The sequence below is a fragment of the Vanellus vanellus genome, assembly GCF_965231255.1.
Source record: "Vanellus vanellus genome assembly, chromosome: 6".
Taxonomy (NCBI): domain Eukaryota; kingdom Metazoa; phylum Chordata; class Aves; order Charadriiformes; family Charadriidae; genus Vanellus; species Vanellus vanellus.
Genome location: NC_138911.1, coordinates 49,076,315 through 49,093,817, shown reverse-complemented (window position 1 = coordinate 49,093,817; position 17,503 = coordinate 49,076,315). Strand labels below are relative to the sequence as shown.

Here is a 17,503-nt window from a genome sequence, read left to right as displayed (position 1 = left end):
GTCATTAACCCACTGCTGGGAACAGACTGGTACTTCAGATTAGAACTACTGCAGATTTGGGATAAAACTAGACTAGGTTTAATCAGGCCACTGATTTATGTGGCCTAAATTTAGATACCCAAGTTCAAAGGGATGTAGTGATAGAATATGACAAAATATGATGAACTCAAAAGTTATCTAAGGATGCATCCATTCAACATGATCTGAGAAGCTTGTCAGGTGGGAAAAGGAGAAGGAATAAGAAAGGGAACCATAGAGATCACGTCTGTGACTTCAGTCTTTCATCTTGTGCCTTCTGCTGGTTGCTTAGTCTGTGATGATTTTGAAATGTCTGTTGGCTGTGCCATAAAGTATAAAGTTAAAATCTTAGTTTTTACGTTAATAATTCAACATGCTGGAGAACTAGATTGCTGTTAGGTTTTTGTACGTGGTGTGTTGAGCGGGAGGAGTAGAGGGCAAGGACTGTGTAAGCAGTCATCTCTTCCACGCGTCATATCTTGCAGAGACACTCAAAATCTGCAGGAATGCTTATAAATGTACCTTCCAGCCCGTCGGGTGTTGGTGCTCAAGGGGTTTAGGGCTTTCCAGCCCCTACCCATGATCCTCTTTCAAGGAGGCAAGGTAATTGCCTCTTTTTCTGTCTCTGAAGTCTGTTCTCAAGCTCATGGGAAGAAAGGGTCCTGCAAGCTGGACTTTTCTAGGTATTCCCTTAATGTTACCATACGCTGGTTGATACCATAGGTACCCAGGAAGCACGTGGAGATAATAACTGTTACCCTCACAGGGATATCCTCTATGCAAAATAAGCAGGTAGTAACTTCCCATAGACAAGAAGCTTTCTGTGCTTTGAATTCCAGATTCTTGTAACTGATTTCCCTGGCACTTTTCTGCTGTAGCTTTGTTTAGCTAGTTACGCTGATGTCTGCAGCAGTAACAGGTTTGACCTTCCACCAGTAACAGAGCTGTGATAAACAGGAAAGCTTGCAAAACCAGGCCTGGCTTCATGGCTTGTACCAAACTTGAAACTCTTTGAAGGTGCATAGATATAACAGAAATATTCATTGAATCAGTTTATAGGTTTCTGTCCAATTCTGTGACATTTACACACTTGTGCAGTGTTCTGTGAGAGTCATGAAACATGCTAGATACTAGAAACGTGCTGGATACAGAGGAACAGTCACTTTTCCACGTTTAACACTCTCACAGTCAAAAATTGCAAAAAGCGGGAAGAGAACCAGAAGCTGTGAGAGTGAAAGCAATGAAGCATTTTTCTCAGGGCCACATAGCAGGTCAGTGGCCAGGCTGGAAATAGGAGTCCGGTTGGATCACTTCAGAACAATAGCCCACTCACTTTAAACTACACTATCTGTCTCGGGCAGATCAGAAACATGACAAATCACCGAAAAAAAAAAGTGTACAGACAGTTGTTGTGACTTGGATATGGAAAAGAAATGCAAGGAAATGACCAGATATGGACATCACAGAAAGAATGTGAAAGTATAACCTTTGTCATGGAGAGATAACGGCACAACAGCCTAGTCCATGATTTCCCCCAGGTTCTGTCTGCCTGCGCAGAAAGCTTTTCTATCACTGCTTATGAATACAGAGGCGCTACAGGTTTTGTAATTGGCATCCTCTTGACCTGGCTGATCTTTAAAGGCCGAGTCTGAAGTACTACTACCTGCCTGTATATCAACGTCTGCTGGACTTTATGTAGATTAGTTTCCCAGCAAGTGTCCTAGAATAGATGCAGCTGTGCCAATGGAAAACTTAGCAATGCTTAATCTGAGGGACTGGTGTTGGCTACATCCAGGAAGGGAGAAGCCCATTGGAAGGTGTGACCATGTTACGGGTATGCCTGTACTACAGACTGAAGTGTAAAGTAGTGCTATCTGAATTAAATGTAAATTAATGTATTCAGGTAACAGAAACAGTCACACCATGAAGCTCTGAACTAATTTCTGTCAAGAGGCAAAATAGATGAGTACTCAGAAATTCCAAAATCCAGGCTTTTGCTCAGATCCATTTCTTAAAGTTGTTATCTGCCTTTCTTTTTGAAAGTGCGTAATGCTCTCAGATCTTCTTCCTACTTCTGTGGTACAGTTTTGGTCATGAACATTTTGCAATATCAGTGTCCTTAAGCAGTTGGATGGCTGCCTTTCCCGCAGGCATAAGTAACATGACATTAACTGGTGGTTTTGGCCAAAATGATTTAAACAGAAAAAAGAAAAGATGAAACGATTAAAGAGAACGAAAGCCTTCTTTCCTTGTAGTGAGTCACAAGGCTGATCATAATGAGATGTTCTACATCCAGTGCAGGATGGCATTTTATTGTTCACCAGGGACTTAAGCTTCCAAATTCTTTCATGGCTTGGTAATGATGTTCAGGCACGTATGTAGTAATGTGCGGCCAGTGCTGGTTGCAGGCACCACTTATGTGGGGGAATGAATGCAGAGATGCATAGTTGTGTGGGCAGCCAGAGGCTACTTGCCCCTGAACTCACATGTTGCTGGTGTCACTGGGAAAGAAGACAGAGCTACTGTCCTCTACTGTCCCCTTCACCTCCTTGGTAAATCTTTTGTAGCTGGCTGGAGCAACCTGCCAGGCTGGAATCTGGCAAGGTCAGGCAATTAAAAGATATTTTAATTTTGCAAAGTAAACACCTATCAAAGTAATTTGCTTAGGACAACAAAGTCAGTCGGTCAAGAAGGAAAAAACAAGTGCTTTGTTTTGATCACTTCCTTTTTTATGCAGATCTAGTCTTTCATAGAGTCACAGAATCACAGCGTTTGGAAGGGACCTTTAGAGGTCATCTAGTCCACCCCCCCTGCAATAAGCAGGGACATCTTCAACTGGATAAGGTTGCTCAGAGCCCCATCCAACCTGACCTTGAATGTTTCCATCCAAGGGATGGAGCATCTACCACCTCTCTGGACAACCTGTGCCAGTGTTTCACCACCCTCATCGTAAAAAATATCTTCCTTGTATCTAGTCTAAATCTACCCTCTTTTAGTTTAAAACTATTGCCCCTTGTCCTATCACAACAGGCCCTGATAAAAAGTTTTTCCCTGTCTTATAAGCCCTTCAAGTATTGAAAAGCTGCAATCAGGTCTCCCTGGAACCTTCTCTTCTCCAGGCTGAACAATCCCGACTCTCTCAGCCTGTCCTCATAGGAGACGTGTTCCATCCTTCTGATAATTTTTTTAAATCTGATCAGTCTTTCTCAGTCAGGAGTCACTTTGGGTTGAAGACTGTCTGCACCCCATCAGCAAGCTATTGTCTTGATTTATTTTGGAGGAAGGAATTTTGAAAACAGTTATAAAAGCAAGAAGTAGAATAATGAACTTAACGTTCATTTAGGGAATCACTTTCTTCAGTGTCCTCTCCCAGACCTACTGGGGTGCTGCCAAATTGAAAGACATTCACATTTTAAACATTATCACTCATGTTCAGGAACTCATCAAAAGTCAAGAAGGGAAAAATCTCAAATCATTGTCTAAGCCGACCTCCAGCAATGTCAAGATTTTTCACCATGCTGTGTTTGCCTTTGCAGCAGAGGTGCCAATATTTCTCTTGGAATATACATGCTATTTCATCTAGTTCTTAGGAACTTTCTTTGGATGCTTAGCTGCATTAGCATATTGTTATTTTTATCTTCCCTGCTATTAGTCATTCTCTTACAGACAAAGCTAAAAACCTGTCTTTTCCAGAACCACCTCTGTTTTCTTCAAACATTTGTAAACCCAACTATATGGTTCTTTGGCAGCAGAAGGAATGTAGTTTTGATTTTAGTTCAGGAAAGAAAGATTGTTTCACTTCTTAGATTTCACACTTCCACATATCAAATCAAATAACAGTTTATTGATGTTTCTAGAAAATAAAATTACAAAAATGCTTACATTTATAAAGCTTCTCTTAATGTTTCTTCTGTATTTCTGGGCATCTGGATCAAATAAGCAATTTATTTTATAAAACTCGTTCAGTTTAGAAAGAAATTTTGTCAGGTGATTTCTTTTCACAGGGACTCTCAAGGAGGTCTTCTCATCTGCCTCTCTCAAACTTACCATAAGTGTTAATACTTTTATTTTTGGAATCAGATTTGGTTTCTGCAATTCAAAAACTAAGATACAGAAAAAGGGAAAATTATAATTGCAGATGGCAAAGAGGTGGTGTTCTTATCACATCTTTCCTTTGCCTTTACTTTGCTTCAGAGGATTACGTGCTTGCTAACCAAAGTACTGGAAAGGCATGAGACAACATAGAAGGTATTGGTGCGGACCTGAGGATCAAAACAATGTCATAAGTTATTCTTGTTGGGTTTTTTATTACTTTCTTTCTTAGGGTGTGGTTGTGGATGATAATCGCTTGGCTTGTTGGTGTTGTTCTCCCCCCCCCCCCAAATCTATTTATAGTCTTGTGGCAAAACTTAATAGATAAAGGACCCACCACTGTACCCAGTGGTGCAACCAGTAGCAGGGACACCAGAGAGGCATCATGCAAAGCTGGGAGTGAAAAGTGAAAGGGCAGGGTAGAGAAGAAAAACTGAGAAATTGAGGTAGTGCCACTTCCTTTCAAATACACCTTGCAATGCGTGGATAGTCTGTAAAAGCTACCTGGTTTTGGTTTTGCTTTGTTATTATTGTGGCCTGAAAAACAAATTGGTATCATTCAGTTTCATATATAATTCTCAATTATAATAACCCTTAAAATTTGCCTGATGTGTTTTGTCCTTAGATTAAAAGGTCGGGTGAACTTCCATACAGCTGGGCTGAGGGGCCCAGAAAATCCAGTTACCCAAGAAATTATAATGAGCTAACGGCAGGATTTTGGCTGTCATGAATATTCCCTATTTCATATTCTAAATGGTAACTGTAATAAAAATTCAAATTGTCTGTTATGGTTGAGGCAGAATGGAAATCAAGCTCATCTTTTTTGCAAACCAGTAGCAATTACAAATAATGACTTGAAATAGTTTGTTGTTGTTAATATTGTAAAATATGCTCACTTCACAGGTGTACAACCATAACAAAGGGCTACATTTTACACTCACATTTTGCCTGTACTGAAGAACAGTGACTTGTGTAAAACACGGGATCTATAGATTTATCAGAAACAAAAGGCAGAAGTGCTAGCACTGCTGTATCATATGTAGACAAACCCATGGTGCAGATGCAGAGTATAATTTCATGCTGGCTGCTCATTTTGAGTAGCGTTCTGATTCATTAGCCCAGCAGGAAGAAAATGGGAAGAAAACCTTTTAATTTCTGAACTCTGAGAATTTGTGCACATTTTGGAAAACACCTTATTAGCACTGCTTCTATCTCCTCCAGATAGAGCTGGGATTGAAATTGCACAGTATGATGCAGGCTTCTGGGAAGCGTCTTGGCAAAACCCGAGACTGGGAAAATATCAGGTGCCATGTCCTGATAGAGGATGAGGACATCTTCCACAGTACAAGTCAAAAATATGTTTTTCCTTATCCTAACATACATGCCTAGATCACAGCCTCCTCCAAGAGAGTTTTTGGAGATATTCAAGGACTGGCAGACTCTTTCCCACTGGGTAAGCCAAAGAGTCTCTTTGCTAAACGCATCCTGGGCAAAAATGCCACCTAGGCACCTTTTATGGTGCCTTCACCATACCCCCGTGTGCTTTTGTGATAATGGAGAATGTGCAGACAAGTATGTGGGGACAGTGGAGAAGTGCTCTTCCTCAATGTTCGTTCCCTCTCCCCACTGGATTCTTCTATAGAAAAAGGGTATGGAGACAGAAAGCAAAAAAAATGAGAACAAGGGAGAGAGGGAACAAAACAGGCAAATGACAGAAGATAAGCGGAGAGAAGAAATGCAGCCTGAAAGTTTAGAGAGGGAAGCTTTTTAACTATAACACGGAGGCTAAGTTTCTTTTTTAGGTCATTATGTTTGAGTGAGAGCAATACAATCATTGCTGTCATTCCTTTCATATTTTTTCCTGCATTCCTTTTCTGTGTTAAACTGTCCATTTAAAACTGGCTGAACCAATTTCTTCATTCTTGCCAGACCCTTCAGCATTTTAGTCAAGTCTTTTGATTATCTTTCTTGCCCAGCATATGAATAGGCCTTTCTTGAGCATGCAAACTATTATGCAGACTGTGTTTTTCTTTTAGTGGAGAGAACTAGGTAACTTCAGAATAATTAGCTGAAATTTCCTCCCCTCCCCTCTTTTTTTAAAGACAATTCCTCGTCTCTCCAGGAAGATGAAGAGGTAGATATGGAGGCTGTCAACTGGCAGCTGAACAACACTTCTGTGAATGGGCATTCATCTACCCCAACCACAGTTCGCTTTCCCAGCTGGGTGACTTTTGATGACAATGAAGTCAGTTTTTCACCGCAGAACCTTTCTCCCTTGAAAACAGACACCCCACCTGCAGAAACACAGACTCCAGATGTTAACTTTAACGTCACTACATCCTTTAAGAAAAGAGAACGTCCTAAAAGCACATTGGGTGACCTCTCCAAAATTAAAAAACTAGATCTCTCCTCTTTAACCAAGTTGCCTTCTGTTGAAACACCACCATGGAGTGCTACTAATCCCTTCCTGGACGAATCTCTGCGAGATGTCCAGCCTTCACCCATCAATCCATTCAGCTCATTCTTCGAGGAGCGAGACAGGCGTTCCAAAAGTTCCTCTGTCTCCAGTGCTCCAGGCAAAAGCCAAAGAGATTCTCTCATTATTCTCCATCAAGAGCCTGATACCATCAGTTTCCATGAGGCAAACAAAAGTGTAACCCACACAGATGCTGTAGAGCAGCTCAAGCAACTCCAGATTGGAGACCCAGATCATGTGAGCAGCCCTACCTTGCCTGACGATGACCCCATGATGCCATATGATCTGGATGCAGCCTTATTTAATCAGGCACCAGCTCAGCCAAAGGATGGATGGCCAATGATGCTCAGGATCCCAGAGAAGAAGAATATTATGTCATCCAGGCACTGGGGACCAATATACGTCAAGCTGACTGACAGTGGATGTATTCAGCTTTTTTATGAGAAGGGACTGGAGAAGCCTTTCCGGGAATTCAAACTTGAAATCAATCATGAGATTTCAGAGCGCAAACTCCAGAACTATGATGAGAATGGAAGGATACACAGTGTGCGGTTGGACCGCACAACCTACAAGGAGAAAAAGAAGTATCAGCCTAAGCCAGCCATTGCTCACACAGCAGAGAGAGAGCAAATTATCAAGCTCGGGACTACAAATTATGAAGACTTCCTTAGCTTCATCAATGCTGTGCAGGACACACTGATGAACTTGCCAGCCTCATCAACAGATCTGAGCACGGTGGGACTAAACTATCAAGAAGAAGAAATCACAGTTGATGTCAGGGATGAGTTTCGTGGTATCTTGGCCAAAGGAGACAGTGTGATTCTCCAGCACAGTGTGCTGACCCATATCTATGTTCTCAGCTTCCTTTCTGGCCTGGCAGAATGCAGACTGGGCCTTAATGATATTCTGATCAAAGGGAATGAAATAGTTGCAAGGCAGGATATTATGCCCACTACTACCACTAAGTGGATTAAATTATATAGCTGTCGGTTCCATTCATGTGTAGATGAGGATATGTTTAATAACTCCCGTATTATCCTGTTCAACCCCTTGGATGCCTGCCGGTTTGAACTGATGCGATTCAGAACTGTCTTTGCTGAGAAAACTTTGCCTTTTACTCTGAGGACAGCTGCCAGCATCAATGGTGCGGAGGTGGAGGTGCAGAGCTGGCTGATGATGTCCACTGGGTTCTCTTCCAACCGTGACCCTTTAACTCAGGTCCCTTGTGAAAATGTGATGATCCGCTACCCAGTGCCAAACGAGTGGGTGAAGAACTTCCGCAGGGAGAGTGTCCTGGGGGAGAAATCTTTGAAAGCCAAGGTGAACAAGGGGGCCACTTTTGGATCAACCAGTCTGTCTGGTTCTGAGCCAGTAATGAGAGTAACTTTGGGAACTGCCAAATACGAGCATGCCTTTAATTCCATCGTATGGAGGATAAACCGACTGCCTGACAAAAACTCAGGTGAGTGGCGCATACCGTCTCTGCAGGAGTAAAGTGAAAGGAGTTATGTATTTGGGAAGATAGGGAATACTGTGTTTACACGGTGAGGGATAAATCACCCTCTGTAGTATACCAAAGGACATCAGTTAGTTGCATGGAGCATTTGTCTGGCCCTTCATTGCAGTACTTTCACATATCCTACAAACATCACCAATGATAAAAACAGGTTTAGGTTTTCCTGATGCCAAAATATGCCTTCTGTCTCTGCTTTTATGAGTACATTGTGGGACTTAGGCATCAAACGTCTCTGTGTGCTTAGCACTGTTATTGGCAGCAGGCTTTTTCAGGTAACTTGCAAAGGCAAGATACTATTGCTACGGGGCTGAATGACACGACCAGATAAATTGCTGTAGTTCCAGCACATGTGATTTCCATGTATTGCCAAGCATACTGAGCCAGTGCTATATATTTCAAGGTGTATCCCACGACCAAAGCCTCCCAACTGTCTGGAATGGGGACTGAAAAAGGACAGAAGACATTGTGCAACCATTAAAAAAATAAAAATTCCAAACACCAGTTTGTGGCTATGTTCCTATAATCAGTGCAGACAGGTAAATACAGCTTAAACCTGAAGAGAGAATACCAACATAAAACCCACAAGTGTTTGTATTTCTAGAAACGTGATCATAATTAAACATTCAAATAATATGAGCAAGCTACTGTTCCCTTTGGACATCGCTGCCAGTCATTCCACTTCCTGCCTTTCATCCATGGTGGGGAATAAAGCCAGACAACTCGGGTTTATTTTTATTCATACTGAATTCTGCTTCTTGATTTCTCTGTTCTAGCCTAGTTTTTACAAATGAGGTGCACTTTTTAGTATTAATGCTTTAGTAATGCAGCTGGGTGACTGGGTGGGTTTCTGTATTCAGTGTTCCCTGAAAGTTCAGTGTTGTACCAGATTTGGCACTTTCTAAGGACATATGTTTTTGCTGAGTTTGAACTGTAGTGTCAGCAAAACAGTGATCCAAGTCTTCTAATCTTTTGGATCGTATTTCGGCCCACAGATGCCAGGTTACACCATAGGTTAGAAATTTGGAGGGATATCATTGACAAAAGTGAAGGCTCTGTGTTTTCTGTAGTGCAGGGCATAAGAAGAGAGCTTGGGAACGCGAGAGAAATATCACAATGAAAAATTAACCTCGGGCTGTTTATGAGCAATAACAGGCTTGTGAGGAAAATCTCACTATGCCATCTGCATGCGCTCTGGGAACGAGATGCTGTGAAACTGGGCCTTCTGTGGCATCTTTTCTCCAAGGATCTCTGTATACCGTATAGACATTACAGCTGGGGAAATGAAAGCCTCTAAACTTTAACACAATCACAGAACATACCAGTAGCAAACCAGGAGAAGAGGCAGAAGTCCTGGCTCTACTGTCTCCTGCGAGGTGATGCTCCCTTACCCATGGCGACTTTGAGGCAGATGTTGATCTATGTCTCCTGTTTCCTGGATCTCGTCTCTCCCAGCGTGAGGCTTTTATGCCCTGTGTCAGGGGGAAATGCATCACAGACTTGGCGCTGCTGTTGGAGCCCAGCCACAGAGCATCCATCCATCAGTGTCACTGTGCGGAAAGCAGGGCAGTTAGTATTTGTTTACATCCTGAGAGGAAGAGAGTGTCCTCACCCCTTCGGTCAGGGCAGATGTAATTTCAGGGAAAGGAAGGGCCTTGCAAGCACTGCCTTGGCCAGGACACACGAGGTACATGAGAGAGACGGAATCCCAAAGTGATGACTGGGCAGGCCAGGTGTCGTTTGAATCTGACCTTGCCTCTCAATGACTGTTTACATTTCTTGACAGTACTTGTCCTGTGGTTTTCCTTACTCAAAGTATATGGCAGACAAAGAGGGATATGGATGGTACTCAAAAGCATTGATTCCCACTCCTTAGATTTGCCTGATGGACCACATACACTTCTGACCCCATGATACTGATGTGTGTAGGTCTACTCCCAACCTTGTGCATGCTTGGCTGTATCTAGCCCTACCCACAAGTCATATAATAACTTACCTCCACCTATTTGCAGAAGTCTCTATAAGTGATGCATTAAGTATAAAAACATTCCCCTGGCTCGCACTTCATGCTCTCTTACTGTGGCACCTCAAACAGCACTCTGGTTCCTCTGTAAACGTCTGGTCTGCTAATGAGCTGCTCTGCTGCCTGGGACTCCACAGCAGGAGAGAGGTGGTGGCATCACACTGTGGCTGGTGAGAAATGCCACAGGTAGCCACAGCCTCCAGCTCCGCCCTGCCTCCAGAGGCCACACAACCTGTCTACGCAACCTGGGGCATATGCATTGCACAACTGCCTCCAGCACACGTGCCCATCTGCCCGCCCCATGTGCCTACCAAAGAAGTACATACGTAGGCACAGACTTACTGTGGGACCCTTTGTTCATCCACGTTGTGTGCCCTGACACCTCACCCCTTGCAAACACGATCCCAGCATCTCCAGAGGTCTCCAGCTAGCCACTTGGACCTCTTGCGCTTCGTTCCCTGTATGCAGACGGGTGCGGGCCCTGCGTGGACGTGAGGTGCAGGACACCATCAGCCCTGCCTGTGATCTGTCCTGACAGGCAGGCAGCACCACAGCCCCGCAGCGGAGAGGATAGTCGGTCCCTCCCGTAGCTCACTGCTTGCATTCAGGTTGGAGTATCCCAGCACCCAGATCGCTAAGAATTATTTCAGCAGTTTCGCTGTCTTATCCAAACATTTTCTCTTTGTGCTTTCTAATGGGATGGGGCCCTTTGCACTCTCACTCTAGGAACGTGTTATCAGCGCTGGCTGTATTATTTTGTAGCCAAAGCATCTGCTTGTGACTGGGCATGGAAAAGCATAAGACAAATGAAGGACTGTGTGTACTCTGACTATGGTCTGACTTAGAAAAAAAAATCTATGGACAGGATTCTGCTGAGCACATTGCTGAAATCCTTTCCAAAACAGCTTGTTAAACTTTATTGCCCTTCTCATATCCACAATTAATATGATCAAAGCAGTTGATAAAGAAAGCCTATTTACAGGCTCTGCAGAGCTCCAGTTGCAGCTGGCTGGGCTCCGCATGTTTGGGTTTTTTTAATCCTCCAGCAGAACATTAGGAAAACATCCACCCGGTCTTCGATCGTGGGAAAACGCTCTTCCAGCAGAGCACGGATGTAGCCCCTGCACAAACCCTTGGATCTGGTTATTCGAACTTTGGCCTGGTTTGGCTGTGGATCCCAGGCATGCTGCCTGGTATACTTTGTGAAGTAAATGAAATCCTTTAATCCAAACATGTTGGGACATCAGAGTCGTTTGGAACAGATTCCTTCCAATCATGGTAACCTGTGCATACATAAAAACTATGTTCTCAGATCCTTGATTGTCAGAATGAAATGTTAGTAGCTCAAGGAAGCAAGAGATGCAAAACAAAAGCAGTCTGTCAATTTCCTCCTAATTTTACTCAAAAGCGTACCTGTCCATTAGAGAAAGAGCTCTGAATGACTCTGTTAAGCAAACAGGTCTACAGAAGTTGTGTGTTGTGTGCCTTATGCTCGGGACACTAATGAAGCCTGATATGCTTGGTATTTTTGCTATAGCTTTGGTGGAGGAGCTGATTTCTTCATCAGTTCATCTTGTTGCCTACCATGATGAGCTGGTTTAAATTAATATGGTCCATAATTTTTTTAGTGTTGTGCATGGTCTTTTCTGTTAGTGGGTACTCCTACTAGAAGAAATTAAATTCTTGAAAAATAGCTTTGTTGATTGGACTGCATTAATTTTGTTTTTCTGCCTTTTTTCCCTATATTCCCCCCCCCTCCTTTTTGGGTTGGTTTTTTTTTTTGGAGGGGGGGAGGCTGTGAATATCCACCAACATTCAGATGTGTTAGAAGAGTGGTTGCTGGTTCCATTTGTCCAGTTGAAATTATGAAGAGTTTAAAAGCTCAGATCTCCAAAGCAGCTGTCACACGGTGTGTTCAAGCCCAGTTAAACGCTTCCCAGTGTTACCTTCGCATGCATCCATCCCCAAAGCAACTGAGCACGTACCAGCTCAGGAGCATAGCGGCACAAGCTGAACATGTTGTAGCCATGGGGCACAGAGCCGCCTCTCCTGGGCTGCCGTGGGCCTCCACCGCAAGCCAGGCAGTCTGAAGGAGGGAGCAACCCATGGGAAACCAGAGGAAAAGCACAGGAAAGCAGATGAGCAGGCAGGGTTACAATGAGGAGTCTGCTGAGACTGGTACAGGGTGAGGAAAGAGAAAGGAATGGATGGGGAGCCTGAGACTGGGAGCTGGTTGCCAGTACTGGGTGCTGAACACAGAATTTTTGAGCCAGGGATGATTCATTTTTAGACATCTTCATAACACAATGCCAGAGAGCAGTGATTGCCAGGTGTGTGCAGCAGCACCCAAGCATCCCATGGCAGGGGCTGAAGGCACTGCCACCACAGGTGTGCCCACCACAGCCAAGCTCAAGAACTGGGCAGAAGCAAAAGCCCTGCCGTGCTGGAGGGCACAATGTTCTCCATGAGAGCACATGGGGCTGCTGCTAGCCCACGGTGGGTGGGATCATCTTGAAGGTCTGCTGTGCATCGCTGCTTCTTATCCAGAAAAACTGTGCGCCAGGTATGAAAAGGTGGGAAGTACTGTCAGAGAGAGATCCCATCTCGCTTTAGAGCCAGGGCAACTGTGCTTGGGATAATTAATCCAGATGAAAAGCGAGTGATGTATTTTAACGCTTGCAGAACTCAAGCTTTTATATCTGCTTGATACTGCACCCACTCATTCAGAACTTGGCTTCTGCGGTGGTGCTGCATATCTCTGTGGTCTCTGCTGAACTGCATAGCCTCTCCTTGGATTTGCCGCACAGACATAAGTTTATAAACTTTCCAGTTGTGAGAAAACTCTGGGTAGACTGTTTGGAACTACGAGGCTGACTCAAGATGAAATTTTTACCCAGACTTACACCATGTTGATATTTTTTTCCAGCTCTATTTCAGAGGTTAAGTGGGATGTTGCAATGCCTATGCCCACTGAAGACTGCTCCATTTCATCCTGTTGGGACAAGTAACATCTCCAAAGCCCACATGTTGCTTTTCAAGCTTCAGCTCGACCAGGCTGACTTTTGGGCTAAGCTCTGGATGAGGAGCTGACTTCCTTTTCAAGGCCCAGGCTTGCAAGTCCTTCACAGGCAGTGTTTTCCTCCTCTTGCCAGGGGCAGCTTCTGGGCTTTCCCCATCCAGTTCTTTTCACTCTGCTTGCCTTCCTCCTTCCTTTTCTCTGTCCTGTACACCTTGCTGAGCTGTATGGAGAAGAACTTTCCCAATGAACAAGTAGTCAGAAATCCTAAAGGCTGGAACAGTGGCAGACAAGGATTCTGTTCATTTATTTATACCTTACTTTCTTTTACGCATACTTAAATATTAGGATCCCATCAATGAGGAGGCCCAAGGTGGCTTTGAAGGCTCTCATCCTCATTTTGCAGACAGAGAAACTGAGGCGCAGACCTTAAATGACTTGCTCAAGAGCTTAGGGAGTTGGCAGCAGGCAGAAATAAAACCAACCTAGCTTGACTTGCAGACCCTACTCTAATTTTTAAACATCGCTGCTGTCCAGCGAAACAAATGGGAAAAAAATGACGACAAAGGTTATCATTTGTAGATGACAGAGATGAATACGATTACTGCCTCACCGTGCCATCTTTAATGACTAGCCACTTTGTCGTGAGTTAGAGTAAGGAATAAACAGTTAGTTCCAAGCTGTGCACAAATTTGCTTTTTGAGACCAGAAAAAATATTTAACCTTTTCCAGTATATTTCTTTTGCTAAAAATGGGGATAACAGTTTCAAATAAATGTGAAATGTCTGCTGAATCCCACCTTTGCTTGCTGTCAATACATGACATTTCAGAAGGATGTGCCACAACGTACTTAGCATGTTACGTACACTGGGGGAATCAGAAGAGGGGAAATACCTTTACCCCATGATGCTTGATTTACATCTTGTATTTTCACCCACTAAAAGCAAACTAGAGTGATCATCAGTCCTTTTTGCAGTTTATTGTGTTCAGTTCCTCTGGGAAGTCCAACATTATTGAAGCAGGTAAGATACTGTCACTTGCTGCAAAGTAGTTCACCTAGGCCGATTCTGGGTTTCCTGCAGTTTTGTGATGTTGCTTCCTCCTAGATGTTGTCTTTTTTGATCCATCCAGCACAACTTTCATGTCTGTCTGCTCTCTTTTTCCAGTTTCTGGCCATCCTCACTGCTTCTTCTGTCACCTAGAGCTTGGCTCTGACCGGGAAGTGCCTTCCAGTTTTGTCCGCTATGTAGATGTGGAATTTGACATGCCCACCACTTCTGCGTCCAAAGCCACTGTTCGGTCCATCTCTGTTGAGGACAAGACCGATGTGAGGAAGTGGGTCAACTATTCAGCACACTACAGTTACAAGGTAAAACTGAGCATGTGGCAATTGCCAGGGCTACTGTGCGTGCTATGCTGTCTGGAAGAGTGTGGGCAGACAAATAAAATGCCATGGGCAGATGAGGTGTGAATGTGGCACGTGCCAGGCTCTGTGCAGTACCTACCCATGTCTGTTCAACTGCCTTTGATCCTGATCCGTGCATTCCTGAGTCCAGATCCTGAGTTCAGCTCCCGTCCATCACTGAGTCCAGTCTAGGACTTTCCCAGTACCTGCTGGTGACGTGATCGTCATCCTGGGAGCTCCATACTGGTTTTGTATATACTGTATACATTTCATTATTTTCTTTTATATATATATTATTATCTTTTATTTTTATTATTAATATTTCATTAAAGTAGTTTTAGTTTTCAGCCCATAAGTCCCTCCCTTATTTTCTCTCCCTTCTCTTCTGGGAAGGGGGAGAGAGCAGTAAAGAGAGCATCTGTCGTTCGTTTAGTGCCCAGCCCAGCCCAAACCACGACAGAGAGTGCACACATACACCCAGCCAGCTACTGGGGATTAGCTGATATGATAACGGTCTGAACAGGGAGTTTTGCTGCACTTCATAGCAGCTACCATGGGAGTACTACAGTGGGAGTGCTACAGCAGACAAAAGGATCGTGTTATTTCTGTGCTTAAATATTTCTTCTTCCTGCCTGCCCTGAGGAGGGGAGCAGATGGGAAAATGCAGTATGTATATACCTGCCAAGAATCTCAGTATGCCAACATTTGCATGTTAGCTGATCACTCAGCAGAGAAATTGGCATCCTACCTGCCTTCTTTAAGGGCTATGATGAGAGATACTGAAAAGATTCTCATGGCAAATATTTTTAATGGTAATTGTAATTCCATTTTTAGTAGTCTCTTAAAATCCCTGGAGATGGTATTTGAATTTCCTAAGTATTCCTTTTAAGAATTAAACATTGGATTATCCATGAGTTTTTGGAGGTGTTGAAATTTAGAACACAAATGTAGATGTACATTTTGTAAATTAATCTCTTTGCTTTATACATCAGTCTTTGCAGAGTTTAAAACTGAGGCTGGTCGTCTGCTGTCACTTAGGAAGCCACCTATCTTCTGCAGATTTGGTTCTGGGTTTGGATTCAGAGTACAGCTGGGTATGGGAATGAATATAACATCATGTGAGACTGGTTCTCTGCATGTCGTTATCTCTTCTACAAATGATGTCGCGACACTGTTAAATCATAAAACCGTTTGTGTTAGACTGAAAACACTTATAGTACATCAAATCCAGTTTTACTTCCTCGGTCTGTGTCTCTTCACAACCCTTTCAGTTTACCAAGAGTTTCTTCACCTGAGCAGGACACAAATCACCACTAAGGAAGATTTTTGAATCTTTTTTTTTTTCCTTTCTCATTACAAATGTTCTCCCTTTTTTTCCTCTGCCAGGTCGAAATAGAGCAGAAAAAAAGCTTGAATGAGGATCTGAAGGGAGAAGATACTGCAAATGTCAATGAATGTGCTACGCAGTGAAGGAAGATCAGTCTGCTGGTCCCAAGAGGGGTGGTCAAATTAAAGACCTGGAAGAAAGGACTTGCAGGGTTTTGGTATTTTTCTTTAAGAAGTATGGAGTACTACTTTTAAAATAATTCTCTGAAGAGTATTATTTTTCTTTGAGATGATCCATACTTTGAGAAGAAGCTCGCCAGTGGTTTGTTTGGAACGGACCCATGGGCTTTTGCTGGAATGATTTAAGTGCAGTTAGTATAGACAGAATGACTCGTATTTCAGTCAAGCCTGCCTTTTCTGCCTCTTCACTGTCTAGGTTCTGCACTGAAGTATGGTCTGGCCACCACCACAGCCAAACCAGAAAGCAGCCTTTATCTCACTTACAATCTTGCCCTCCTACGTTAAGCGGTTTTTTTGTGTGCCTGTTGGTTTGGTCATTGGCAGATTCGCTTCCTGCTGAACTGCCAAATAAAACTCGGGGAGCATCCAGTGACAAATGATACAAAATCTCATTTCTGAAGTTGTCAACAGAGTGAAAACCCTGAGCATCATTCTGGAGAATCAGCAAACTCTGCATCTTAAACATAGTAGCTGGGCAAGCAGATGAACTACAGGCAGGACAGCTAATTATGTAGCTGTTCTTCTATTCACCCTTTCCTGTCTCATCCTCTAAACAACAACATGTCATTGTGCCCATTTTCATGGGGGCTGCACAAGTTACAAGAAAATCTCTGCAGTTTCTTAAAATTTTTATTTGTGAGTCTGGGCTGTTCTGTTATCTTGACTGAACATGGTTATAGCTGCTAGTAACAGGGAATGTGTGTTATAATAGAGGTGATACAGGAGGGACTTTGATAATATTAGATCATTCCTGCCTAGAAAGATATTTAAGGGAAAAACATTGGGGTTTGGTTTGGGGGGGGGTAGGTTTTTTTATGTTTTTCTGGATGGGTAAGGTGGATGGTTATTGAAAATGTCAGAACATGATTACCTTAACAGACAATGTTGTTTGCCTTCCTGAAACTCCTTGGAAGCCTGTCCTTGCTTGCAGTGCAATACTTTCATCTTCTATCTTGAACCTACAATATAAGTAACTTGTGTCTTTATAAACCCCACCCTAACTGGGACCCAAAATCTTTTTTCAAAAATTAAAACCAAGCTTCCATCATGGAGATTTTTTGATCTCCATTTAGCTGAAAGTAACAGCAAGTCTTAAACCTTATTTCTAAATAAAAATGCAGAAGGCAAAAACTACTCCTTCATATATATTTTCAGATAAAACAGTGTTCAAAATACATTTTTCGTAGTTGTTTCCATGGCTTGCAGAATATTTTGTCTCCAGGGAATTTTAAATGTAAGAAAAGTAATTTATTAAATCGTTCATCTCTTGAAAGGTTACTGCTGACTTTAAAGTCATACATTTGGAAAGCCTTGCCAATGAAAATTAAAATCATAAGGAATTAAAAATAAAGCGCTTTTTAATAGATTTATAAATTTATTTTATTTTACATTTC

At 43.0% G+C, this 17,503-nt stretch overlaps 1 protein-coding gene across 1 annotated transcript in view; it reads left to right on the top strand.

The window, feature by feature from the left end:
* Positions 1-16,090, top strand: part of STON2 (stonin 2) — a 60,700-nt gene extending 44,610 nt beyond the window's left edge. Inside the window, exons 4-6 of the mRNA XM_082484845.1 lie at positions 6,213-8,048; positions 14,305-14,507; positions 15,930-16,090. Coding sequence (XP_082340971.1) covers positions 6,213-8,048; positions 14,305-14,507; positions 15,930-16,013 — 2,123 coding nt within the window. The 3' untranslated portion in view covers positions 16,014-16,090. The remainder of the gene's footprint in view (positions 1-6,212; positions 8,049-14,304; positions 14,508-15,929) is intronic.
* Positions 16,091-17,503: the final 1,413 nt, after the last annotated feature.